At 57.9% G+C, this 25,324-nt stretch overlaps 3 protein-coding genes across 3 annotated transcripts; all 3 read right to left on the bottom strand.

The window, feature by feature from the left end:
• Positions 1–2,651: 2,651 nt before the first annotated feature.
• LOC146543382 (E3 ubiquitin-protein ligase PHF7-like) lies at positions 2,652–6,280 on the bottom strand. The gene is made up of 8 exons (XM_085236095.1): positions 6,229–6,280; positions 5,979–6,070; positions 5,789–5,887; positions 5,408–5,532; positions 5,055–5,217; positions 4,854–4,960; positions 4,536–4,624; positions 2,652–4,256 (listed from the first exon to the last, which is right to left on the bottom strand). The coding sequence occupies exons 1-8, from the start codon at positions 6,278–6,280 to the stop codon at positions 3,463–3,465; spliced, it is 1,521 nt and encodes a 506-aa protein (XP_085092221.1). The 3' UTR covers positions 2,652–3,462.
• A 3,886-nt stretch (positions 6,281–10,166) lies between these two features.
• On the bottom strand, positions 10,167–13,795 carry LOC109364195 (E3 ubiquitin-protein ligase PHF7-like). The gene is made up of 8 exons (XM_085236094.1): positions 13,744–13,795; positions 13,494–13,585; positions 13,304–13,402; positions 12,923–13,047; positions 12,570–12,732; positions 12,369–12,475; positions 12,051–12,139; positions 10,167–11,771 (listed from the first exon to the last, which is right to left on the bottom strand). The coding sequence occupies exons 1-8, from the start codon at positions 13,793–13,795 to the stop codon at positions 10,978–10,980; spliced, it is 1,521 nt and encodes a 506-aa protein (XP_085092220.1). The 3' UTR covers positions 10,167–10,977.
• Positions 13,796–18,322: 4,527 nt separating this feature from the next.
• LOC146543381 (E3 ubiquitin-protein ligase PHF7-like) lies at positions 18,323–21,288 on the bottom strand. Its single transcript, XM_085236093.1, has 9 exons — positions 21,237–21,288; positions 20,987–21,078; positions 20,797–20,895; positions 20,416–20,540; positions 20,063–20,225; positions 19,862–19,968; positions 19,519–19,632; positions 19,270–19,388; positions 18,323–19,105 (listed from the first exon to the last, which is right to left on the bottom strand). The coding sequence occupies exons 1-9, from the start codon at positions 21,286–21,288 to the stop codon at positions 18,471–18,473; spliced, it is 1,506 nt and encodes a 501-aa protein (XP_085092219.1). The 3' UTR covers positions 18,323–18,470.
• Positions 21,289–25,324: the final 4,036 nt, after the last annotated feature.

Below are 25,324 nucleotides of genomic sequence, written 5' to 3'. Positions count from 1 at the left end.
CAGCCATCCTGTCCCTCTGTAGGGCCCTCAAGCAGATCAATGCTTCTTCCCCACTGGCCTCAGTCTGGAGCCCTCTGGAGCAGCACTCGCATCTTCTACTCATCATTAGTACTTCGTGTTAGCAAGTCCTTATCATTAGCATGTGTGTATCGAATTACTAGAAGTTTAGTTAGGTCACTCCAAAAATAATGCCTGCCCTGTTTCCTTTGAAACTACTACAGACACAAAGAGCGTAATAACACTGTTCAATAGAACAAATGCTGCGCCTCCAATCGCTCTTTTTCAACGTAGTTACAACAATTCCCCGAGCATTTTCATCAGCAGTGGTTGACTGTCTGCATGCCACGGTCATGCCACCTGCATGCAGGTAAAAACCTGCACCAGTGGGAGTAACCCACTGTCGCTGTCACCACTGCTGAAGCGCACAACCCAGCGCCTCGCTGTGCTCTCTGTTGGCAGAAGGGTGCAACCTGTGTTGCCATCCCACCAACATCCCCCTTGATGCCATGGGCCAGTATCATCACGTAGGAGGAAAAAGCTCTGGAGCAGCCTTTTTAACACTGGGCACAGAAGTATGTATCTATTTTAGATACTGTGGCAAGTATTGCAAGGTGCACTATGCACACGTCTTTCAATATTGTTACAAACTCCTGAGCAGAAAAGCAGCACAGACACCACGAATAACGAGATGTTCGCCCATGTATGTATCTAGCTGAAAACCGCAGCAGTCCGCTGCCGGAAGGCGAGGGCTCCTTGTGGCAAGCGAGACGCGGACTCTGTTGCTGGTGCAGAACGAAGACCTGTATTGTAGGTGCTTCCAAGCTTTCCTAGCCCCGTAACAACCCCTTGGTAAGGCGTAGGAGCCAGGCGCCTCCTTTACGCCTGGCGCAAGTAGCTGCCCGGCTTGTTTACTCATTTGCAAGGTCTTTTGTTCAGAGTGTCTTTGTTTGTCCCACAAGCCCTGAGGCAGACGGTGGGCCAAGTCGCCCTCCAAGGGTGCTTGGTGTCGCAGAGCCTGGAGTCTGCCAGGCGTCCCCGGCGAGCAGGATCTCCTGCTTGACGATACAGAGAACAGCTCCTTCAGGGGAACTTCTCAGCGGAAAAGGCTCCAGTCTCTATAAAAGCCAAGCCATTTTTAGAGCCAGTCGACAGAGAAGGCTCTCAGAGCAGGTCTTATATTTCGCAGGCCGCCAAGAGCAGACGCTGATTCCCACTTTCTTGGGCCTTGTTCCCCTCCTCCAGCCCGTTTTACCTCTCGGCACCAGGCATTGCCCCCACCAGTGGTTCCCTTGGAGGAACCCCAGCGGCCCCTCAGGCCACATGGCGGCCATCTCCCCATGCGGCGTCCCAGGCCTGGCTGGCTGGCTGGCTGGCTGGAGCAGCCCCAGCGGCTGCTGCAGACGTAAATGCGATGGAGGAAGGGCTGCGGATCGTGTTGCTGCTTTTTGCCTGGACCCAGGTGCTTTTGTTCGTGCCCAACTCACGGCGCATGGGCTCCCCTTCCCCACGCCATCATGGTGGCAGCTCTTCCCACAGAGTGGCCCGGCCCGGCCCCGGGTGCGCCCTCATTGCCCCCCAACAAGCCAACTTTGGTGCAACGTTAGCCCTAGCTGGGCTGAAACCGGGCCACAGGGTGCAGGGCTAACTTCTGCTGTGGCAAATAAGTGCGTTTTGATACTTTGGCTAAATGCAGGCTTCTGAACAGCCAAAAACATGCAGCCTTCCTTTCTGGCTGGATAAAGGCAGTTGAGAAGAGGATTGGAAACCGGGTGCTTAGCCAGGATATCCTTCGGTGTCCAATACGTTGAGTTGGAAGAGACTTACGGAACAAACTGAATGCGCAAATAACTGCCAATAAAATAAAATCGCAGACCTCTATGAAGTACTGTCTGCTGTAAATCCACTGGGGTGGGCTACTAAAATTCCAGGATGATCCAAAGCAGCAGAAACGGTAGGAATACCCCTAAAGCCAGAAGTTAAGCCCGCGAGACAAAACCCGTACCTCCTAAAAATGGAAGGCAGGAGAGGAACTCAGCCTCTGATTGGAAGTGCTGTGACTCACGGACCATTACGAGAATGCTGTTCACGGTGCAGTACCGCACTTCTGCCAGCCAGAAAGCCTCACTCCGCAGAACGGCAGCTGGTTCAGGATCGCAGGGCTGTAAGTCCAGTTGTGATGGAAGTACATCCCCTTATGGGAAACCCACATACCCGCCTTTGTGGTGGAGTGCAAAAACCCCCAAACTGGAAGGAAAACACAGTGGTGTTGGACTGTGCTCCCTGACGGCTTTACAAATCGCCCCGTCGTACTTGGGAATCAGCTTACTAAGGAACTGGAGGGATGAGGGCACAAACAGCTGGAAGCTACACTGCGCCAGGGTGCAGATGAACTCCTTAGAGGTGCTGAGACAAGGGAGGAAATAAGACAAGTGGCAACAAGTCTCCTGAATTTTCCGAGCTCTGCGGGATGCAGAGCATCCACAAAGAAAGCATCAATAGCTTGTCAGTCTGTGATATATATTGGTTTTACTGTCCCTCGGGGATACCAAAGCCTGGGGAGTGAGCGCAATGAGGCTGCATGTCAAATACCAGAGCCAAAGTCAAAATGGGAAATGCAAGCTTCCTTAGGTACGGCAGGATGCTGTAGATTATGGATACCAAACTGTGGACTGATGGAGGATCGTGGAATAGGAAGCTGTGAAAAGCGAAGGAGAAATTTTGGACTGGAACCCAGAATGCCAAACAGCCTGTTTGCAGCCTGACAGCAGCTCCGATGTCTACCCCTGCTCTAGGACTGCCCAGTCTGGGAAAATCTTTTGAATTGTACGGGCATGAAAGATGTCACTTTGCAATGGGAGAGTTAGCAGAACACATTGGATCCCGGAAGAGACCAGCAGGCTGATTCTCTAGACAATTGGACCAAGTAAAGATAGGGTGGATGTCACGAGCGGTGGCAGCAGACCTGAGGCGCTGCCTGAATGCAGGAGAAAAGCCCGGGTCCTGGCCCACTCCACAGCCGACAGCAGCCCCGAGGCTGCCCGCGTGTCCCAAACACAGCGACATCCCCATGATGACAGAAACACCCGCAGAACGGGGCTGCAGCTGCCAGCCTGGCCTCCGCCACGTAGTGCGTTGGAAACGTTGCGCCCCGCTGGAATCGAGGCCAGAACCCAGCTCAGCCTGAACCGGGCTGGGGGGAGGAAGGAGTGGGTTGTGTGCTGGGGGGGAAGGGAAGGATCCCCGTGGTTGCAACCCCTACAGCCACCCACCTCGGGAGAGGCAGGGAAGAACAAAACTGACAGTGGCATGATGGAACTCTCACTTTTATTGTGGTGGACTGTGATGACTCTGGATAGGAATTGGAGCTTGCACACAGCAGCTCCTGCAATATCAGTGGGGCCGGCGGTTGATGTTCTGGGCCCGACGTGGAACCCGGGAGCGGCTTCGCCCCTGGGCTGGCCCTCACCGCTTGGACCGGCTCCTGCAGCGTCTTCGGGGCTGGCTGTTGGTCTCAGCAGCCCGATGTTTGAGGGGGGAGCGGCTCCGAGTCCGGGCTCGGCCTGTCTGCCTGGACTGTCCTCTATCAGCCGCCGTGGAAACCCTCGAGGACCGCGATGTTCCCGGTCCGCTGTATCTGTGGGTGCAGCTCTTGGCACTTGATTCTGGTGCCTGCCTGCTCCCACGGCGTGTTCGGGGCTGGCTCGGAGAATCTGGGGCCCGGCGCTGCAGTGGAGAGCGGCTTCTTGTCCGGGCCCGCTGTCCCTGTCTGCACCGGCGGTTGTAGCCAAGAGCCAGAGAGTGCCTCGAGGACTCTGATGTCTCTTGGCAGGCAGAGTTTGGGATGCTGCTCCCACGGTGTCCTTGGGGCTCATTATTTTCATCCCGCTGTGCACGCGGGCGGATTCTCCTCCGGTCTGTCCTGCGCTGCCTGGACAGGCCGCTGCTCTCAGGCACGGGGGAACAGTCAGCTGGCCCCGATGGTGCGTGGCTGGTGGTGCTGGAGCTGCTGCTCTCTGGTGTCTCAGAGCCTCGGGACGGCCCCAGCCCCTGCTGGCTGATGGTGCTGTCGCCAGCAAGATCAGAGTTGGTGCTGGAGGCTGTAAGGGGAGGCAGGAAAGTGAGCAGGATGGAATTGCAGCCACGGGGTGGAACTGGCTGCCATTTGTGCTGGGCTATGGGATTTGAGCAAGGCCGCTCTGAGCAGCCGCTGCCAGGCCTCGCCTGGCCCCAGCCCAGCAGCACGCGGCCGTTTGCCTCTTACCGGTGTCCTCTCCAGCACAGGCGTTGCACTCCCAGCTGGCTGCGCTGTGACTCAAGTTGGAACAGCGCCGGTGAGTGCCTTGTGCAGCACAGGAGCTGCAGAGGAGCAGCTGCCAGGGCCTGGGGAAACAAACGGGTTGTGGCCGTGAGGACACAGTGACCTGAGCCAGGGAGCGCCCGGCACAGCTCTGGTGCTCGGTGTGTGCTCCCCCAGGCTGTGAGGCTGCAATCCCACGCAGAGGTAACTCACCCCTCTCCCTCTGCCTGCTCCCTGCCGTGTGGGTAAAGGCAGTGGCTGGCATCGCAGCTCCCGTGCCTCTCCAGTAGAGATGCGTAGGCATCGTTGTCCTCCCACGCTGGTTCTCTGCCAGGGAAAGGAGGGAATGGAATGAGCACTGACTGCCCCAGGACTGCCCCAGGACTAAAACTAATCCATGGCATCCCTCCCCTTCCACCCGATGCCCAGTTCCAGCTTCCCAGTGATGCTGAGGCCCATGTAAATGGCTGCAAAGGGCCAGGCCTGCTGGGGCAGTCCCTTGCCAAGGACAGCTCGTGTGTCCTCCCATGTCAAGAGTTGGCTGAAAGGCACCAACCTGATTGGGATTCGGATCCCCAGAAGGCGCATGTCTGTAATAAACCTGACCCGGTCTCTGCAGAGGGGGCACTGGAAGGAATAAATTCCTGCGCGCAGGGCCTGTTCCTGCAGCAGAAACAGAAGCAGCGTGAGCGTGAACCAGGAGGCCTGGTGCTGCTGAGCACCCGCCGTGCTCATGGGGTGAGGAGGGGGCTTCTACCTGGATGCAGGCCCGGTGGAACCAGGCGTGTCGGCAGGCTGGGCACAGCATGGTGCTGTAGGACATGCTGTCCCCCACGGGCTCCATGCAAACAATGCAGGTCGTGTCCTGCTCCGGCGCTGCCTCCACTGCCTGCTGCGGGCGGTGCTCCCTGCAGAAGGACCTGGGGGAAGATGGGAGGGATGGGCAAGGTGAGAAGTGCTGCGAGGAGGGCAGAGGAACAGGAAGGAGCCCCAGGCCATGACTCTGGCTCTGTCAGGCTGCTGGGAGGTGTCACAGCACGCTCCTCGCTTCTTTGGCTGGTGCTGACAGCAGGGGTTAAAGGCCCACAGGCGATGCCTGGCAGCCCTTACCTGAACTCTCCAAAGTGCTGGGTGACACATTCACCCTTCGAAGCGCAGGGGAGATGGAAGCTGCGGCCACAGCCCGGCTCTGCGCAGGTGATGCTGGCCCCCGGATTGCCACAAACGAAGCAGAGCTGGAAAGAGCAGAGCATTTCCCATCAGCAGCAGGTTAAGGGCCTACGCAGCGGGCCCCGCACCTCTGTGCAGGGCACAGGATGGGGGCAGGGCTGGGTGGCACTCTGCAGAGCTGCCTGGTGAACAGGGCTCGTCTGCAAGAGCAGGAATTTCTCTTGGAGCTGGTTGCAAGGGCTGGGATTGCTTTCCCTGGACCAGGCTATGCTCGCCATGCCTCTCCTGGCACCAAGCTCCCTGTTCTGGTCCAGAACTCACCGTCCGCTCTGCCTGCCTGATTGTGCGTATCAGGTCTTTGATCCGAAAAAAAACATCAATGTGGCCTTCCACAGGTTCACAAAGACCATTGACAAATATCTGTACAAGAGGAAAGAGCAGGCTCTTGTTAGGGCAGAAAGGAGGGAATCACTGGTTGGAGGAAGGTGTCAGGAGCCACATGGGAACTCACCACACAAAACTTATGGAAATGGAATCCATTGCTCTCTATTTTGTGGCCAAGGATGCTCGAGTCCTCATCCACTCGGCCACAGAGCACGCATGCTGGAGAGGAGAGAATTACAGCAGTGAGCGGCTTGTGGGGCCAGGTGCCCCCGGGGGCTGCCCTGCGTGCCCCCGCCTCCCCTCTCCGCCACTGGCAGACCCCCAGCACCCCTCTGCCCGGCGGCGGGGAGCTGCATGCAGGGATACTTTGCTCTCACCTGGCTCCCTCGAGCCGGCGGCCTCCTGTGTCCCCGCGCACACCGTGCGCATTGACGGAAACCACTTGCAGAGTGTCTGTCCCATCAGTGCTGGGCTTCGTCCTCCGCGTGACAACCTAGGGGAGAAGCGGGACGAGGCTGAGTGCTCAGCTCCGGCCCCGAGCGCTGGGGAACCCTCCTCCCTCGGGAGCCTCAGGCAGCCCCTTCCTCCCTGCTCACCTCACCAGGTCGCACTGAGCTCGGCCTGAGCCGCGCAGCCTTAGCTCTGTCCCACACCCCGCGTGTCACAGTGGCCGTTCCGTGCCACCCTCTGTGACGCCATCACACCTCACGGGGGCTGAGGGCACCCAGGCAGGAGGGCGGCGGCTCTCGCAGCCAGCGCAGGGTGAGGGGCCCGGTGCCGGACGCAGCCCCGCTGGAACCCGGCGTGTTGGTGCTGCTGAAGGCACCGGGCGACGCGTCCACCCTCCTGGCCCCACCTGAATGCTACCGGGCCTGTGGCTCCCTCACTATCCCAATCGAGCGTTCAGGTGTTTCCGTGACTTTTTGCTTGCTTGCTGCTGATTACCTCTCGTTACAATAAATGACTCGACTCACAGCATCACAGAATCTCTGTGGTTGGCAAAGACCTCTGAGATCACCAAGTCCCACCGTCCACCCCCCCACCTGCCCACGTCCCTCAGTGCCACATTCCCACGGTTCTGGAACGCCTCCATGGACGCTGACTCCCCCAGCTCCCCAGGCAGCTGTGCCAGTGCCCGACCGCTTGTTCAGCAAAGATGTCCTTCCTAACATCCAACGGGGACCTCCCCTGGTGCAACTTGAGGCCCTTCCCTCTCATCCCATCGCTGTTACCTGGGAGAAGAGGCCTTTCAGGCTGTTATAGGGAGCGATGAGGCCTCTCCTGAGCCGCCTCTGGACTGAACAGCCCCAGTTCATTCCGCCGCTCCTCAGGGGACTTTTGTTCCTGACCCTTTCCTGCCCCGTTGCCCTTCCACGGACACACTGCAGGGCCTCCATGTCTTTCTTGCAGTGAGGGGCCCGGAACAGAATACAGCACTTGAGGTGCGGCCTCACCAGTGCCGGCTACGGGGGCACGATCACCTCCTGCTCCTGCTGGCTGCACCGTTTCCGCTACAAGCCAGGATGCCCTTGGCCTCCTTGGGCACCTGGGCGCGGTGCTGCAGCGCTGTGCTGTTGCCTGGGGTTGTTGTGAGCAAAGAGCAGCAGCCAGCACTTGGTCTTCTTGGGCCTCATCCTCATCCAGTTGCACTCGGCCCATCCAGCCAGCCATCCTGTCCCTCTGTAGGGCCCTCAAGCAGATCAATGCTTCTTCCCCACTGGCCTCAGTCTGGAGCCCTCTGGAGCAGCACTCGCATCTTCTACTCATCATTAGTACTTCGTGTTAGCAAGTCCTTATCATTAGCATGTGTGTATCGAATTACTAGAAGTTTAGTTAGGTCACTCCAAAAATAATGCCTGCCCTGTTTCCTTTGAAACTACTACAGACACAAAGAGCGTAATAACACTGTTCAATAGAACAAATGCTGCGCCTCCAATCGCTCTTTTTCAACGTAGTTACAACAATTCCCCGAGCATTTTCATCAGCAGTGGTTGACTGTCTGCATGCCACGGTCATGCCACCTGCATGCAGGTAAAAACCTGCACCAGTGGGAGTAACCCACTGTCGCTGTCACCACTGCTGAAGCGCACAACCCAGCGCCTCGCTGTGCTCTCTGTTGGCAGAAGGGTGCAACCTGTGTTGCCATCCCACCAACATCCCCCTTGATGCCATGGGCCAGTATCATCACGTAGGAGGAAAAAGCTCTGGAGCAGCCTTTTTAACACTGGGCACAGAAGTATGTATCTATTTTAGATACTGTGGCAAGTATTGCAAGGTGCACTATGCACACGTCTTTCAATATTGTTACAAACTCCTGAGCAGAAAAGCAGCACAGACACCACGAATAACGAGATGTTCGCCCATGTATGTATCTAGCTGAAAACCGCAGCAGTCCGCTGCCGGAAGGCGAGGGCTCCTTGTGGCAAGCGAGACGCGGACTCTGTTGCTGGTGCAGAACGAAGACCTGTATTGTAGGTGCTTCCAAGCTTTCCTAGCCCCGTAACAACCCCTTGGTAAGGCGTAGGAGCCAGGCGCCTCCTTTACGCCTGGCGCAAGTAGCTGCCCGGCTTGTTTACTCATTTGCAAGGTCTTTTGTTCAGAGTGTCTTTGTTTGTCCCACAAGCCCTGAGGCAGACGGTGGGCCAAGTCGCCCTCCAAGGGTGCTTGGTGTCGCAGAGCCTGGAGTCTGCCAGGCGTCCCCGGCGAGCAGGATCTCCTGCTTGACGATACAGAGAACAGCTCCTTCAGGGGAACTTCTCAGCGGAAAAGGCTCCAGTCTCTATAAAAGCCAAGCCATTTTTAGAGCCAGTCGACAGAGAAGGCTCTCAGAGCAGGTCTTATATTTCGCAGGCCGCCAAGAGCAGACGCTGATTCCCACTTTCTTGGGCCTTGTTCCCCTCCTCCAGCCCGTTTTACCTCTCGGCACCAGGCATTGCCCCCACCAGTGGTTCCCTTGGAGGAACCCCAGCGGCCCCTCAGGCCACATGGCGGCCATCTCCCCATGCGGCGTCCCAGGCCTGGCTGGCTGGCTGGCTGGCTGGAGCAGCCCCAGCGGCTGCTGCAGACGTAAATGCGATGGAGGAAGGGCTGCGGATCGTGTTGCTGCTTTTTGCCTGGACCCAGGTGCTTTTGTTCGTGCCCAACTCACGGCGCATGGGCTCCCCTTCCCCACGCCATCATGGTGGCAGCTCTTCCCACAGAGCGGCCCGGCCCGGCCCCGGGTGCGCCCTCATTGCCCCCCAACAAGCCAACTTTGGTGCAACGTTAGCCCTAGCTGGGCTGAAACCGGGCCACGGGGTGCAGGGCTAACTTCTGCTGTGGCAAATAAGTGCGTTTTGATACTTTGGCTAAATGCAGGCTTCTGAACAGCCAAAAACATGCAGCCTTCCTTTCTGGCTGGATAAAGGCAGTTGAGAAGAGGATTGGAAACCGGGTGCTTAGCCAGGATATCCTTCGGTGTCCAATACGTTGAGTTGGAAGAGACTTACGGAACAAACTGAATGCGCAAATAACTGCCAATAAAATAAAATTGCAGACCTCTATGAAGTACTGTCTGCTGTAAATCCACTGGGGTGGGCTACTAAAATTCCAGGATGATCCAAAGCAGCAGAAACGGTAGGAATACCCCTAAAGCCAGAAGTTAAGCCCGCGAGACAAAACCCGTACCTCCTAAAAATGGAAGGCAGGAGAGGAACTCAGCCTCTGATTGGAAGTGCTGTGACTCACGGACCATTACGAGAATGCTGTTCACGGTGCAGTACCGCACTTCTGCCAGCCAGAAAGCCTCACTCCGCAGAACGGCAGCTGGTTCAGGATCGCAGGGCTGTAAGTCCAGTTGTGATGGAAGTACATCCCCTTATGGGAAACCCACATACCCGCCTTTGTGGTGGAGTGCAAAAACCCCCAAACTGGAAGGAAAACACAGTGGTGTTGGACTGTGCTCCCTGACGGCTTTACAAATCGCCCCGTCGTACTTGGGAATCAGCTTACTAAGGAACTGGAGGGATGAGGGCACAAACAGCTGGAAGCTACACTGCGCCAGGGTGCAGATGAACTCCTTAGAGGTGCTGAGACAAGGGAGGAAATAAGACAAGTGGCAACAAGTCTCCTGAATTTTCCGAGCTCTGCGGGATGCAGAGCATCCACAAAGAAAGCATCAATAGCTTGTCAGTCTGTGATATATATTGGTTTTACTGTCCCTCGGGGATACCAAAGCCTGGGGAGTGAGCGCAATGAGGCTGCATGTCAAATACCAGAGCCAAAGTCAAAATGGGAAATGCAAGCTTCCTTAGGTACGGCAGGATGCTGTAGATTATGGATACCAAACTGTGGACTGATGGAGGATCGTGGAATAGGAAGCTGTGAAAAGCGAAGGAGAAATTTTGGACTGGAACCCAGAATGCCAAACAGCCTGTTTGCAGCCTGACAGCAGCTCCGATGTCTACCCCTGCTCTAGGACTGCCCAGTCTGGGAAAATCTTTTGAATTGTACGGGCATGAAAGATGTCACTTTGCAATGGGAGAGTTAGCAGAACACATTGGATCCCGGAAGAGACCAGCAGGCTGATTCTCTAGACAATTGGACCAAGTAAAGATAGGGTGGATGTCACGAGCGGTGGCAGCAGACCTGAGGCGCTGCCTGAATGCAGGAGAAAAGCCCGGGTCCTGGCCCACTCCACAGCCGACAGCAGCCCCGAGGCTGCCCGCGTGTCCCAAACACAGCGACATCCCCATGATGACAGAAACACCCGCAGAACGGGGCTGCAGCTGCCAGCCTGGCCTCCGCCACGTAGTGCGTTGGAAACGTTGCGCCCCGCTGGAATCGAGGCCAGAACCCAGCTCAGCCTGAACCGGGCTGGGGGGAGGAAGGAGTGGGTTGTGTGCTGGGGGGGAAGGGAAGGATCCCCGTGGTTGCAACCCCTACAGCCACCCACCTCGGGAGAGGCAGGGAAGAACAAAACTGACAGTGGCATGATGGAACTCTCACTTTTATTGTGGTGGACTGTGATGACTCTGGATAGGAATTGGAGCTTGCACACAGCAGCTCCTGCAATATCAGTGGGGCCGGCGGTTGATGTTCTGGGCCCGACGTGGAACCCGGGAGCGGCTTCGCCCCTGGGCTGGCCCTCACCGCTTGGACCGGCTCCTGCAGCGTCTTCGGGGCTGGCTGTTGGTCTCAGCAGCCCGATGTTTGAGGGGGGAGCGGCTCCGAGTCCGGGCTCGGCCTGTCTGCCTGGACTGTCCTCTATCAGCCGCCGTGGAAACCCTCGAGGACCGCGATGTTCCCGGTCCGCTGTATCTGTGGGTGCAGCTCTTGGCACTTGATTCTGGTGCCTGCCTGCTCCCACGGCGTGTTCGGGGCTGGCTCGGAGAATCTGGGGCCCGGCGCTGCAGTGGAGAGCGGCTTCTTGTCCGGGCCCGCTGTCCCTGTCTGCACCGGCGGTTGTAGCCAAGAGCCAGAGAGTGCCTCGAGGACTCTGATGTCTCTTGGCAGGCAGAGTTTGGGATGCTGCTCCCACGGTGTCCTTGGGGCTCATTATTTTCATCCCGCTGTGCACGCGGGCGGATTCTCCTCCGGTCTGTCCTGCGCTGCCTGGACAGGCCGCTGCTCTCAGGCACGGGGGAACAGTCAGCTGGCCCCGATGGTGCGTGGCTGGTGGTGCTGGAGCTGCTGCTCTCTGGTGTCTCAGAGCCTCGGGACGGCCCCAGCCCCTGCTGGCTGATGGTGCTGTCGCCAGCAAGATCAGAGTTGGTGCTGGAGGCTGTAAGGGGAGGCAGGAAAGTGAGCAGGATGGAATTGCAGCCACGGGGTGGAACTGGCTGCCATTTGTGCTGGGCTATGGGATTTGAGCAAGGCCGCTCTGAGCAGCCGCTGCCAGGCCTCGCCTGGCCCCAGCCCAGCAGCACGCGGCCGTTTGCCTCTTACCGGTGTCCTCTCCAGCACAGGCGTTGCACTCCCAGCTGGCTGCGCTGTGACTCAAGTTGGAACAGCGCCGGTGAGTGCCTTGTGCAGCACAGGAGCTGCAGAGGAGCAGCTGCCAGGGCCTGGGGAAACAAACGGGTTGTGGCCGTGAGGACACAGTGACCTGAGCCAGGGAGCGCCCGGCACAGCTCTGGTGCTCGGTGTGTGCTCCCCCAGGCTGTGAGGCTGCAATCCCACGCAGAGGTAACTCACCCCTCTCCCTCTGCCTGCTCCCTGCCGTGTGGGTAAAGGCAGTGGCTGGCATCGCAGCTCCCGTGCCTCTCCAGTAGAGATGCGTAGGCATCGTTGTCCTCCCACGCTGGTTCTCTGCCAGGGAAAGGAGGGAATGGAATGAGCACTGACTGCCCCAGGACTGCCCCAGGACTAAAACTAATCCATGGCATCCCTCCCCTTCCACCCGATGCCCAGTTCCAGCTTCCCAGTGATGCTGAGGCCCATGTAAATGGCTGCAAAGGGCCAGGCCTGCTGGGGCAGTCCCTTGCCAAGGACAGCTCGTGTGTCCTCCCATGTCAAGAGTTGGCTGAAAGGCACCAACCTGATTGGGATTCGGATCCCCAGAAGGCGCATGTCTGTAATAAACCTGACCCGGTCTCTGCAGAGGGGGCACTGGAAGGAATAAATTCCTGCGCGCAGGGCCTGTTCCTGCAGCAGAAACAGAAGCAGCGTGAGCGTGAACCAGGAGGCCTGGTGCTGCTGAGCACCCGCCGTGCTCATGGGGTGAGGAGGGGGCTTCTACCTGGATGCAGGCCCGGTGGAACCAGGCGTGTCGGCAGGCTGGGCACAGCATGGTGCTGTAGGACATGCTGTCCCCCACGGGCTCCATGCAAACAATGCAGGTCGTGTCCTGCTCCGGCGCTGCCTCCACTGCCTGCTGCGGGCGGTGCTCCCTGCAGAAGGACCTGGGGGAAGATGGGAGGGATGGGCAAGGTGAGAAGTGCTGCGAGGAGGGCAGAGGAACAGGAAGGAGCCCCAGGCCATGACTCTGGCTCTGTCAGGCTGCTGGGAGGTGTCACAGCACGCTCCTCGCTTCTTTGGCTGGTGCTGACAGCAGGGGTTAAAGGCCCACAGGCGATGCCTGGCAGCCCTTACCTGAACTCTCCAAAGTGCTGGGTGACACATTCACCCTTCGAAGCGCAGGGGAGATGGAAGCTGCGGCCACAGCCCGGCTCTGCGCAGGTGATGCTGGCCCCCGGATTGCCACAAACGAAGCAGAGCTGGAAAGAGCAGAGCATTTCCCATCAGCAGCAGGTTAAGGGCCTACGCAGCGGGCCCCGCACCTCTGTGCAGGGCACAGGATGGGGGCAGGGCTGGGTGGCACTCTGCAGAGCTGCCTGGTGAACAGGGCTCGTCTGCAAGAGCAGGAATTTCTCTTGGAGCTGGTTGCAAGGGCTGGGATTGCTTTCCCTGGACCAGGCTATGCTCGCCATGCCTCTCCTGGCACCAAGCTCCCTGTTCTGGTCCAGAACTCACCGTCCGCTCTGCCTGCCTGATTGTGCGTATCAGGTCTTTGATCCGAAAAAAAACATCAATGTGGCCTTCCACAGGTTCACAAAGACCATTGACAAATATCTGTACAAGAGGAAAGAGCAGGCTCTTGTTAGGGCAGAAAGGAGGGAATCACTGGTTGGAGGAAGGTGTCAGGAGCCACATGGGAACTCACCACACAAAACTTATGGAAATGGAATCCATTGCTCTCTATTTTGTGGCCAAGGATGCTCGAGTCCTCATCCACTCGGCCACAGAGCACGCATGCTGGAGAGGAGAGAATTACAGCAGTGAGCGGCTTGTGGGGCCAGGTGCCCCCGGGGGCTGCCCTGCGTGCCCCCGCCTCCCCTCTCCGCCACTGGCAGACCCCCAGCACCCCTCTGCCCGGCGGCGGGGAGCTGCGTGCAGGGATACTTTGCTCTCACCTGGCTCCCTCGAGCCGGCGGCCTCCTGTGTCCCCGCGCACACCGTGCGCATTGACGGAAACCACTTGCAGAGTGTCTGTCCCATCAGTGCTGGGCTTCGTCCTCCGCGTGACAACCTAGGGGAGAAGCGGGACGAGGCTGAGTGCTCAGCTCCGGCCCCGAGCGCTGGGGAACCCTCCTCCCTCGGGAGCCTCAGGCAGCCCCTTCCTCCCTGCTCACCTCACCAGGTCGCACTGAGCTCGGCCTGAGCCGCGCAGCCTTAGCTCTGTCCCACACCCCGCGTGTCACAGTGGCCGTTCCGTGCCACCCTCTGTGACGCCATCACACCTCACGGGGGCTGAGGGCACCCAGGCAGGAGGGCGGCGGCTCTCGCAGCCAGCGCAGGGTGAGGGGCCCGGTGCCGGACGCAGCCCCGCTGGAACCCGGCGTGTTGGTGCTGCTGAAGGCACCGGGCGACGCGTCCACCCTCCTGGCCCCACCTGAATGCTACCGGGCCTGTGGCTCCCTCACTATCCCAATCGAGCGTTCAGGTGTTTCCGTGACTTTTTGCTTGCTTGCTGCTGATTACCTCTCGTTACAATAAATGACTCGACTCACAGCATCACAGAATCTCTGTGGTTGGCAAAGACCTCTGAGATCACCAAGTCCCACCGTCCACCCCCCCACCTGCCCACGTCCCTCAGTGCCACATTCCCACGGTTCTGGAACGCCTCCATGGACGCTGACTCCCCCAGCTCCCCAGGCAGCTGTGCCAGTGCCCGACCGCTTGTTCAGCAAAGATGTCCTTCCTAACATCCAACGGGGACCTCCCCTGGTGCAACTTGAGGCCCTTCCCTCTCATCCCATCGCTGTTACCTGGGAGAAGAGGCCTTTCAGGCTGTTATAGGGAGCGATGAGGCCTCTCCTGAGCCGCCTCTGGACTGAACAGCCCCAGTTCATTCCGCCGCTCCTCAGGGGACTTTTGTTCCTGACCCTTTCCTGCCCCGTTGCCCTTCCACGGACACACTGCAGGGCCTCCATGTCTTTCTTGCAGTGAGGGGCCCGGAACAGAATACAGCACTTGAGGTGCGGCCTCACCAGTGCCGGCTACGGGGGCACGATCACCTCCTGCTCCTGCTGGCTGCACCGTTTCCGCTACAAGCCAGGATGCCCTTGGCCTCCTTGGGCACCTGGGCGCGGTGCTGCAGCGCTGTGCTGTTGCCTGGGGTTGTTGTGAGCAAAGAGCAGCAGCCAGCACTTGGTCTTCTTGGGCCTCATCCTCATCCAGTTGCACTCGGCCCATCCAGCCAGCCATCCTGTCCCTCTGTAGGGCCCTCAAGCAGATCAATGCTTCTTCCCCACTGGCCTCAGTCTGGAGCCCTCTGGAGCAGCACTCGCATCTTCTACTCATCATTAGTACTTCGTGTTAGCAAGTCCTTATCATTAGCATGTGTGTATCGAATTACTAGAAGTTTAGTTAGGTCACTCCAAAAATAATGCCTGCCCTGTTTCCTTTGAAACTACTACAGACACAAAGAGCGTAATAACACTGTTCAATAGAACAAATGCTGCGCCTCCAATCGCTCTTTTTCAACGTAGTTACAACAATTCCCCGAGCATTTTCATCAGCAGTGGTTGACTGTCTGCATGCCACGGTCGTAAAAACCTGCACCAGTGGGAGTAACCCACTGTCGCTGTCACCACTGCTGAAGCGCACAACCCAGCGCCTCGCTGTGCTCTCTGTTGGCAGAAGGGTGCAACCTGTGTTGCCATCCCACCAACATCCCCCTTGATGCCATGGGCCAGTATCATCACGTAGGAGGAAAAAGCTCTGGAGCAGCCTTTTTAACACTGGGCACAGAAGTATGTATCTATTTTAGATACTGTGGCAAGTATTGCAAGGTGCACTATGCACACGTCTTTCAATATTGTTACAAACTCCTGAGCAGAAAAGCAGCACAGACACCACGAATAACGAGATGTTCGCCCATGTATGTATCTAGCTGAAAACCGCAGCAGTCCGCTGCCGGAAGGCGAGGGCTCCTTGTGGCAAGCGAGACGCGGACTCTGTTGCTGGTGCAGAACGAAGACCTGTATTGTAGGTGCTTCCAAGCTTTCCTAGCCCCGTAACAACCCCTTGGTAAGGCGTAGGAGCCAGGCGCCTCCTTTACGCCTGGCGCAAGTAGCTGCCCGGCTTGTTTACTCATTTGCAAGGTCTTTTGTTCAGAGTGTCTTTGTTTGTCCCACAAGCCCTGAGGCAGACGGTGGGCCAAGTCGCCCTCCAAGGGTGCTTGGTGTCGCAGAGCCTGGAGTCTGCCAGGCGTCCCCGGCGAGCAGGATCTCCTGCTTGACGATACAGAGAACAGCTCCTTCAGGGGAACTTCTCAGCGGAAAAGGCTCCAGTCTCTATAAAAGCCAAGCCATTTTTAGAGCCAGTCGACAGAGAAGGCTCTCAGAGCAGGTCTTATATTTCGCAGGCCGCCAAGAGCAGACGCTGATTCCCACTTTCTTGGGCCTTGTTCCCCTCCTCCAGCCCGTTTTACCTCTCGGCACCAGGCATTGCCCCCACCAGTGGTTCCCTTGGAGGAACCCCAGCGGCCCCTCAGGCCACATGGCGGCCATCTCCCCATGCGGCGTCCCAGGCCTGGCTGGCTGGCTGGCTGGCTGGAGCAGCCCCAGCGGCTGCTGCAGACGTAAATGCGATGGAGGAAGGGCTGCGGATCGTGTTGCTGCTTTTTGCCTGGACCCAGGTGCTTTTGTTCGTGCCCAACTCACGGCGCATGGGCTCCCCTTCCCCACGCCATCATGGTGGCAGCTCTTCCCACAGAGCGGCCCGGCCCGGCCCCGGGTGCGCCCTCATTGCCCCCCAACAAGCCAACTTTGGTGCAACGTTAGCCCTAGCTGGGCTGAAACCGGGCCACGGGGTGCAGGGCTAACTTCTGCTGTGGCAAATAAGTGCGTTTTGATACTTTGGCTAAATGCAGGCTTCTGAACAGCCAAAAACATGCAGCCTTCCTTTCTGGCTGGATAAAGGCAGTTGAGAAGAGGATTGGAAACCGGGTGCTTAGCCAGGATATCCTTCGGTGTCCAATACGTTGAGTTGGAAGAGACTTACGGAACAAACTGAATGCGCAAATAACTGCCAATAAAATAAAATCGCAGACCTCTATGAAGTACTGTCTGCTGTAAATCCACTGGGGTGGGCTACTAAAATTCCAGGATGATCCAAAGCAGCAGAAACGGTAGGAATACCCCTAAAGCCAGAAGTTAAGCCCGCGAGACAAAACCCGTACCTCCTAAAAATGGAAGGCAGGAGAGGAACTCAGCCTCTGATTGGAAGTGCTGTGACTCACGGACCATTACGAGAATGCTGTTCACGGTGCAGTACCGCACTTCTGCCAGCCAGAAAGCCTCACTCCGCAGAACGGCAGCTGGTTCAGGATCGCAGGGCTGTAAGTCCAGTTGTGATGGAAGTACATCCCCTTATGGGAAACCCACATACCCGCCTTTGTGGTGGAGTGCAAAAACCCCCAAACTGGAAGGAAAACACAGTGGTGTTGGACTGTGCTCCCTGACGGCTTTACAAATCGCCCCGTCGTACTTGGGAATCAGCTTACTAAGGAACTGGAGGGATGAGGGCACAAACAGCTGGAAGCTACACTGCGCCAGGGTGCAGATGAACTCCTTAGAGGTGCTGAGACAAGGGAGGAAATAAGACAAGTGGCAACAAGTCTCCTGAATTTTCCGAGCTCTGCGGGATGCAGAGTATCCACAAAGAAAGCATCAATAGCTTGTCAGTCTGTGATATATATTGGTTTTACTGTCCCTCGGGGATACCAAAGCCTGGGGAGTGAGCGCAATGAGGCTGCATGTCAAATACCAGAGCCAAAGTCAAAATGGGAAATGCAAGCTTCCTTAGGTACGGCAGGATGCTGTAGATTATGGATACCAAACTGTGGACTGATGGAGGATCGTGGAATAGGAAGCTGTGAAAAGCGAAGGAGAAATTTTGGACTGGAACCCAGAATGCCAAACAGCCTGTTTGCAGCCTGACAGCAGCTCCGATGTCTACCCCTGCTCTAGGACTGCCCAGTCTGGGAAAATCTTTTGAATTGTACGGGCATGAAAGATGTCACTTTGCAATGGGAGAGTTAGCAGAACACATTGGATCCCGGAAGAGACCAGCAGGCTGATTCTCTAGACAATTGGACCAAGTAAAGATAGGGTGGATGTCACGAGCGGTGGCAGCAGACCTGAGGCGCTGCCTGAATGCAGGAGAAAAGCCCGGGTCCTGGCCCACTCCACAGCCGACAGCAGCCCGAGGCTGCCCGCGTGTCCCAAACACAGCGACATCCCCATGATGACAGAAACACCCGCAGAACGGGGCTGCAGCTGCCAGCCTGGCCTCCGCCACGTAGTGCGTTGGAAACGTTGCGCCCCGCTGGAATCGAGGCCAGAACCCAGCTCAGCCTGAACCGGGCTGGGGGGAGGAAGGAGTGGGTTGTGTGCTGGGGGGGAAGGGATCCCCGTGGTTGCAACCCCTACAGCCACCCACCTCGGGAGAGGCAGGGAAGAACAAAACTGACAGTGGCATGATGGAACTCTCACTTTTATTGTGGTGGACTGTGATGACTCTGGATAGGAATTGGAGCTTGCACACAGCAGCTCCTGCAATATCAGTGGGGCCGGCGGTTGATGTTCTGGGCCCGACGTGGAACCCGGGAGCGGCTTCGCCCCTGGGCTGGCCCTCACCGCTTGGACCGGCTCCTGCAGCGTCTTCGGGGCTGGCTGTTGGTCTCAGCAGCCCGATGTTTGAGGGGGGAGCGGCTCCGAGTCCGGGCTCGGCCTGTCTGCCTGGACTGTCCTCTATCAGCCGCCGTGGAAACCCTCGAGGACCGCGATGTTCCCGGTCCGCTGTATCTGTGGGTGCAGCTCTTGGCACTTGATTCTGGTGCCTGCCTGCTCCCACGGCGTGTTCGGGGCTGGCTCGGAGAATCTGGGGCCCGGCGCTGCAGTGGAGAGCGGCTTCTTGTCCGGGCCCGCTGTCCCTGTCTGCACCGGCGGTTGTAGCCAAGAGCCAGAGAGTGCCTCGAGGACTCTGATGTCTCTTGGCAGGCAGAGTTTGGGATGCTGCTCCCACGGTGTCCTTGGGGCTCATTATTTTCATCCCGCTGTGCACGCGGGCGGATTCTCCTCCGGTCTGTCCTGCGCTGCCTGGACAGGCCGCTGCTCTCAGGCACGGGGGAACAGTCAGCTGGCCCCGATGGTGCGTGGCTGGTGGTGCTGGAGCTGCTGCTCTCTGGTGTCTCAGAGCCTCGGGACGGCCCCAGCCCCTGCTGGCTGATGGTGCTGTCGCCAGCAAGATCAGAGTTGGTGCTGGAGGCTGTAAGGGGAGGCAGGAAAGTGAGCAGGATGGAATTGCAGCCACGGGGTGGAACTGGCTGCCATTTGTGCTGGGCTATGGGATTTGAGCAAGGCCGCTCTGAGCAGCCGCTGCCAGGCCTCGCCTGGCCCCAGCCCAGCAGCACGCGGCCGTTTGCCTCTTACCGGTGTCCTCTCCAGCACAGGCGTTGCACTCCCAGCTGGCTGCGCTGTGACTCAAGTTGGAACAGCGCCGGTGAGTGCCTTGTGCAGCACAGGAGCTGCAGAGGAGCAGCTGCCAGGGCCTGGGGAAACAAACGGGTTGTGGCCGTGAGGACACAGTGACCTGAGCCAGGGAGCGCCCGGCACAGCTCTGGTGCTCGGTGTGTGCTCCCCCAGGCTGTGAGGCTGCAATCCCACGCAGAGGTAACTCACCCCTCTCCCTCTGCCTGCTCCCTGCCGTGTGGGTAAAGGCAGTGGCTGGCATCGCAGCTCCCGTGCCTCTCCAGTAGAGATGCGTAGGCATCGTTGTCCTCCCACGTTGGTTCTCTGCCAGGGAAAGGAGGGAATGGAATGAGCACTGACTGCCCCAGGACTGCCCCAGGACTAAAACTAATCCATGGCATCCCTCCCCTTCCACCCGATGCCCAGTTCCAGCTTCCCAGTGATGCTGAGGCCCATGTAAATGGCTGCAAAGGGCCAGGCCTGCTGGGGCAGTCCCTTGCCAAGGACAGCTCGTGTGTCCTCCCATGTCAAGAGTTGGCTGAAAGGCACCAACCTGATTGGGATTCGGATCCCCAGAAGGCGCATGTCTGTAATAAAGCCAACCCGGTCTCTGCAGAGGGGGCACTGGAAGGAATAAATTCCTGCGCGCAGGGCCTGTTCCTGCAGCAGAAACAGAAGCAGCGTGAGCGTGAACCAGGAGGCCTGGTGCTGCTGAGCACCCGCCGTGCTCATGGGGTGAGGAGGGGGCTTCTACCTGGATGCAGGCCCGGTGGAACCAGGCGTGTCGGCAGGCTGGGCACAGCATGGTGCTGTAGGACATGCTGTCCCCCACGGGCTCCATACAAACGATGCAGGTTGTGTCCTGCTCCGGCGCTGCCTCCACTGCCTGCTGCGGGCGGTGCTCCCTGCAGAAGGACCTGGGGGAAGATGGGAGGGATGGGCAAGGTGAGAAGTGCTGCGAGGAGGGCAGAGGAACAGGAAGGAGTCCCAGGCTATGACTCTGGCTCTGTCAGGCTGCTGGGAGGTGTCACAGCACGCTCCTCGCTTCTTTGGCTGGTGCTGACAGCAGGGGTTAAAGGCCCACAGGCGATGCCTGACAGCCCTTACCTGAACTTTCCAAAGTGCTGGGTGACACATTCACCCTTCGAAGCGCAGGGGAGATGGAAGCTGCGGCCACAGCCCGGCTCTGCGCAGGTGATGCTGGCCCCCAAATTGCCACAAACGAAGCAGAGCTGGAAAGAGCAGAGCATTTCCCATCAGCAGCAGGTTAAGGGCCTACGCAGCGGGCCCCGCACCTCTGTGCAGGGCACAGGATGGGGGCAGGGCTGGGTGGCACTCTGCAGAGCTGCCTGGTGAACAGGGCTCGTCTGCAAGAGCAGGAATTTCTCTTGGAGCTGGTTGCAAGGGCTGGGATTGCTTTCCCTGGACCAGGCTATGCTCGCCATGCCTCTCCTGGCACCAAGCTCCCTGTTCTGGTCCAGAACTCACCGTCCGCTCTGCCTGCCTGATTGTGCGTATCAGGTCTTTGATCCGAAAAAAAACATCAATGTGGCCTTCCACAGGTTCACAAAGACCATTGACAAATAGCTGTAGAAGAGGAAAGAGCAGGCTCTTGTTAGGGCAGAAAGGAGGGAATCACTGGTTGGAGGAAGGTGTCAGGAGCCACATGGGAACTCACCACACAAAACTTATGGAAATGGAATCCATTGCTCTCTATTTTGTGGCCAAGGATGCTCGAGTCCTCATCCACTCGGCCACAGAGCACGCATGCTGGAGAGGAGAGAATTACAGCAGTGAGCGGCTTGTGGGGCCAGCTGCCCCGGGGGTTGCCCTGCGTGCCCCTCGCCTCCCCTCTCCGCCACTGGCAGACCCCCAGCACCCCTCTGCCCGGCGGCGGGGAGCTGCGTGCAGGGATACTTTGCTCTCACCTGGCTCCCTCGAGCCGGCGGCCTCCTGTGTCCCCGCGCACACCGTGCGCATTGACGGAAACCACTTGCAGAGTGTCTGTCCCATCAGTGCTGGGCTTCGTCCTCCGCGTGACAACCTAGGGGAGAAGCGGGACGAGGCTGAGTGCTCAGCTCCGGCCCCGAGCGCTGGGGAACCCTCCTCCCTCGGGAGCCTCAGGCAGCCCCTTCCTCCCTGCTCACCTCACCAGGTCGCACTGAGCTCGGCCTGAGCCGCGCAGCCTTAGCTCTGTCCCACACCCCGCGTGTCACAGTGGCCGTTCCGTGCCACCCTCTGTGACGCCATCACACCTCACGGGGGCTGAGGGCACCCAGGCAGGAGGGCGGCGGCTCTCGCAGCCAGCGCAGGGTGAGGGGCCCGGTGCCGGACGCAGCCCCGCTGGAACCCGGCGTGTTGGTGCTGCTGAAGGCACCGGGCGACGCGTCCACCCTCCTGGCCCCACCTGAATGCTACCGGGCCTGTGGCTCCCTCACTATCCCAATCGAGCGTTCAGGTGTTTCCGTGACTTTTTGCTTGCTTGCTGCTGATTACCTCTCGTTACAATAAATGACTCGACTCACAGCATCACAGAATCTCTGTGGTTGGCAAAGACCTCTGAGATCACCAAGTCCCACCGTCCACCCCCCCACCTGCCCACGTCCCTCAGTGCCACATCCCCACGGTTCTGGAACGCCTCCATGGACGCTGACTCCCCCAGCTCCCCAGGCAGCTGTGCCAGTGCCCGACCGCTCGTTCAGCAAAGATGTCCTTCCTAACATCCAACGGGGACCTCCCCTGGTGCAACTTGAGGCCCTTCCCTCTCATCCCATCGCTGTTACCTGGGAGAAGAGGCCTTTCAGGCTGTTATAGGGAGCGATGAGGCCTCTCCTGAGCCGCCTCTGGACTGAACAGCCCCAGTTCATTCCGCCGCTCCTCAGGGGACTTTTGTTCCTGACCCTTTCCTGCCCCGTTGCCCTTCCACGGACACACTGCAGGGCCTCCATGTCTTTCTTGCAGTGAGGGGCCCGGAACAGAATACAGCACTTGAGGTGCGGCCTCACCAGTGCCGGCTACGGGGGCACGATCACCTCCTGCTCCTGCTGGCTGCACCGTTTCCGCTACAAGCCAGGATGCCCTTGGCCTCCTTGGGCACCTGGGCGCGGTGCTGCAGCGCTGTGCTGTTGCCTGGGGTTGTTGTGAGCAAAGAGCAGCAGCCAGCACTTGGTCTTCTTGGGCCTCATCCTCATCCAGTTGCACTCGGCCCATCCAGCCAGCCATCCTGTCCCTCTGTAGGGCCCTCAAGCAGATCAATGCTTCTTCCCCACTGGCCTCAGTCTGGAGCCCTCTGGAGCAGCCTCGCATCTTCTACTCATCATTAGTACTTCGTGTTAGCAAGTCCTTATCATTAGCATGTGTGTATCGAATTACTAGAAGTTTAGTTAGGTCACTCCAAAAATAATGCCTGCCCTGTTTCCTTTGAAACTACTACAGACACAAAGAGCGTAATAACACTGTTCAATAGAACAAATGCTGCGCCTCCAATCGCTCTTTTTCAACGTAGTTACAACAATTCCCCGAGCATTTTCATCAGCAGTGGTTGACTGTCTGCATGCCACGGTCGTAAAAACCTGCACCAGTGGGAGTAACCCACTGTCGCTGTCACCACTGCTGAAGCGCACAACCCAGCGCCTCGCTGTGCTCTCTGTTGGCAGAAGGGTGCAACCTGTGTTGCCATCCCACCAACGTCCCCCTTGATGCCATGGGCCAGTATCATCACGTAGGAGGAAATAGCTCTGGAGCAGCCTTTTTAACACTGGGCACAGAAGTATGTATCTATTTTAGATACTGTGGCAAGTATTGCAAGGTGCACTATGCACACGTCTTTCAATATTGTTACAAACTCCTGAGCAGAAAAGCAGCACAGACACCACGAATAACGAGATGTTCGCCCATGTATGTATCTAGCTGAAAACCGCAGCAGTCCGCTGCCGGAAGGCGAGGGCTCCTTGTGGCAAGCGAGACGCGGACTCTGTTGCTGGTGCAGAACGAAGACCTGTATTGTAGGTGCTTCCAAGCTTTCCTAGCCCCGTAACAACCCCTTGGTAAGGCGTAGGAGCCAGGCGCCTCCTTTACGCCTGGCGCAAGTAGCTGCCCGGCTTGTTTACTCATTTGCAAGGTCTTTTGTTCAGAGTGTCTTTGTTTGTCCCACAAGCCCTGAGGCAGACGGTGGGCCAAGTCGCCCTCCAAGGGTGCTTGGTGTCGCAGAGCCTGGAGTCTGCCAGGCGTCCCCGGCGAGCAGGATCTCCTGCTTGACGATACAGAGAACAGCTCCTTCAGGGGAACTTCTCAGCGGAAAAGGCTCCAGTCTCTATAAAAGCCAAGCCATTTTTAGAGCCAGTCGACAGAGAAGGCTCTCAGAGCAGGTCTTATATTTCGCAGGCCGCCAAGAGCAGACGCTGATTCCCACTTTCTTGGGCCTTGTTCCCCTCCTCCAGCCCGTTTTACCTCTCGGCACCAGGCATTGCCCCCACCAGTGGTTCCCTTGGAGGAACCCCAGCGGCCCCTCAGGCCACATGGCGGCCATCTCCCCATGCGGCGTCCCAGGCCTGGCTGGCTGGCTGGCTGGCTGGAGCAGCCCCAGCGGCTGCTGCAGACGTAAATGCGATGGAGGAAGGGCTGCGGATCGTGTTGCTGCTTTTTGCCTGGACCCAGGTGCTTTTGTTCGTGCCCAACTCACGGCGCATGGGCTCCCCTTCCCCACGCCATCATGGTGGCAGCTCTTCCCACAGAGCGGCCCGGCCCGGCCCCGGGTGCGCCCTCATTGCCCCCCAACAAGCCAACTTTGGTGCAACGTTAGCCCTAGCTGGGCTGAAACCGGGCCACGGGGTGCAGGGCTAACTTCTGCTGTGGCAAATAAGTGCGTTTTGATACTTTGGCTAAATGCAGGCTTCTGAACAGCCAAAAACATGCAGCCTTCCTTTCTGGCTGGATAAAGGCAGTTGAGAAGAGGATTGGAAACCGGGTGCTTAGCCAGGATATCCTTCGGTGTCCAATACGTTGAGTTGGAAGAGACTTACGGAACAAACTGAATGCGCAAATAACTGCCAATAAAATAAAATTGCAGACCTCTATGAAGTACTGTCTGCTGTAAATCCACTGGGGTGGGCTACTAAAATTCCAGGATGATCCAAAGCAGCAGAAACGGTAGGAATACCCCTAAAGCCAGAAGTTAAGCCCGCGAGACAAAACCCGTACCTCCTAAAAATGGAAGGCAGGAGAGGAACTCAGCCTCTGATTGGAAGTGCTGTGACTCACGGACCATTACGAGAATGCTGTTCACGGTGCAGTACCGCACTTCTGCCAGCCAGAAAGCCTCACTCCGCAGAACGGCAGCTGGTTCAGGATCGCAGGGCTGTAAGTCCAGTTGTGATGGAAGTACATCCCCTTATGGGAAACCCACATACCCGCCTTTGTGGTGGAGTGCAAAAACCCCCAAACTGGAAGGAAAACACAGTGGTGTTGGACTGTGCTCCCTGACGGCTTTACAAATCGCCTCGTCGTACTTGGGAATCAGCTTACTAAGGAACTGGAGGGATGAGGGCACAAACAGCTGGAAGCTACACTGCGCCAGGGTGCAGATGAACTCCTTAGAGGTGCTGAGACAAGGGAGGAAATAAGACAAGTGGCAACAAGTCTCCTGAATTTTCCGAGCTCTGCGGGATGCAGAGTATCCACAAAGAAAGCATCAATAGCTTGTCAGTCTGTGATATATATTGGTTTTACTGTCCCTCGGGGATACCAAAGCCTGGGGAGTGAGCGCAATGAGGCTGCATGTCAAATACCAGAGCCAAAGTCAAAATGGGAAATGCAAGCTTCCTTAGGTACGGCAGGATGCTGTAGATTATGGATACCAAACTGTGGACTGATGGAGGATCGTGGAATAGGAAGCTGTGAAAAGCGAAGGAGAAATTTTGGACTGGAACCCAGAATGCCAAACAGCCTGTTTGCAGCCTGACAGCAGCTCCGATGTCTACCCCTGCTCTAGGACTGCCCAGTCTGGGAAAATCTTTTG

Source organism: Meleagris gallopavo, chromosome 14 (assembly GCF_905368555.1).
Source record: "Meleagris gallopavo chromosome 14, MGAL_WU_HG_1.1, whole genome shotgun sequence".
In the NCBI taxonomy this organism is placed as follows: domain Eukaryota; kingdom Metazoa; phylum Chordata; class Aves; order Galliformes; family Phasianidae; genus Meleagris; species Meleagris gallopavo.
Note: the sequence above shows the minus strand (reverse complement) of the source record. Positions and strands in the feature narration are given on the sequence as shown.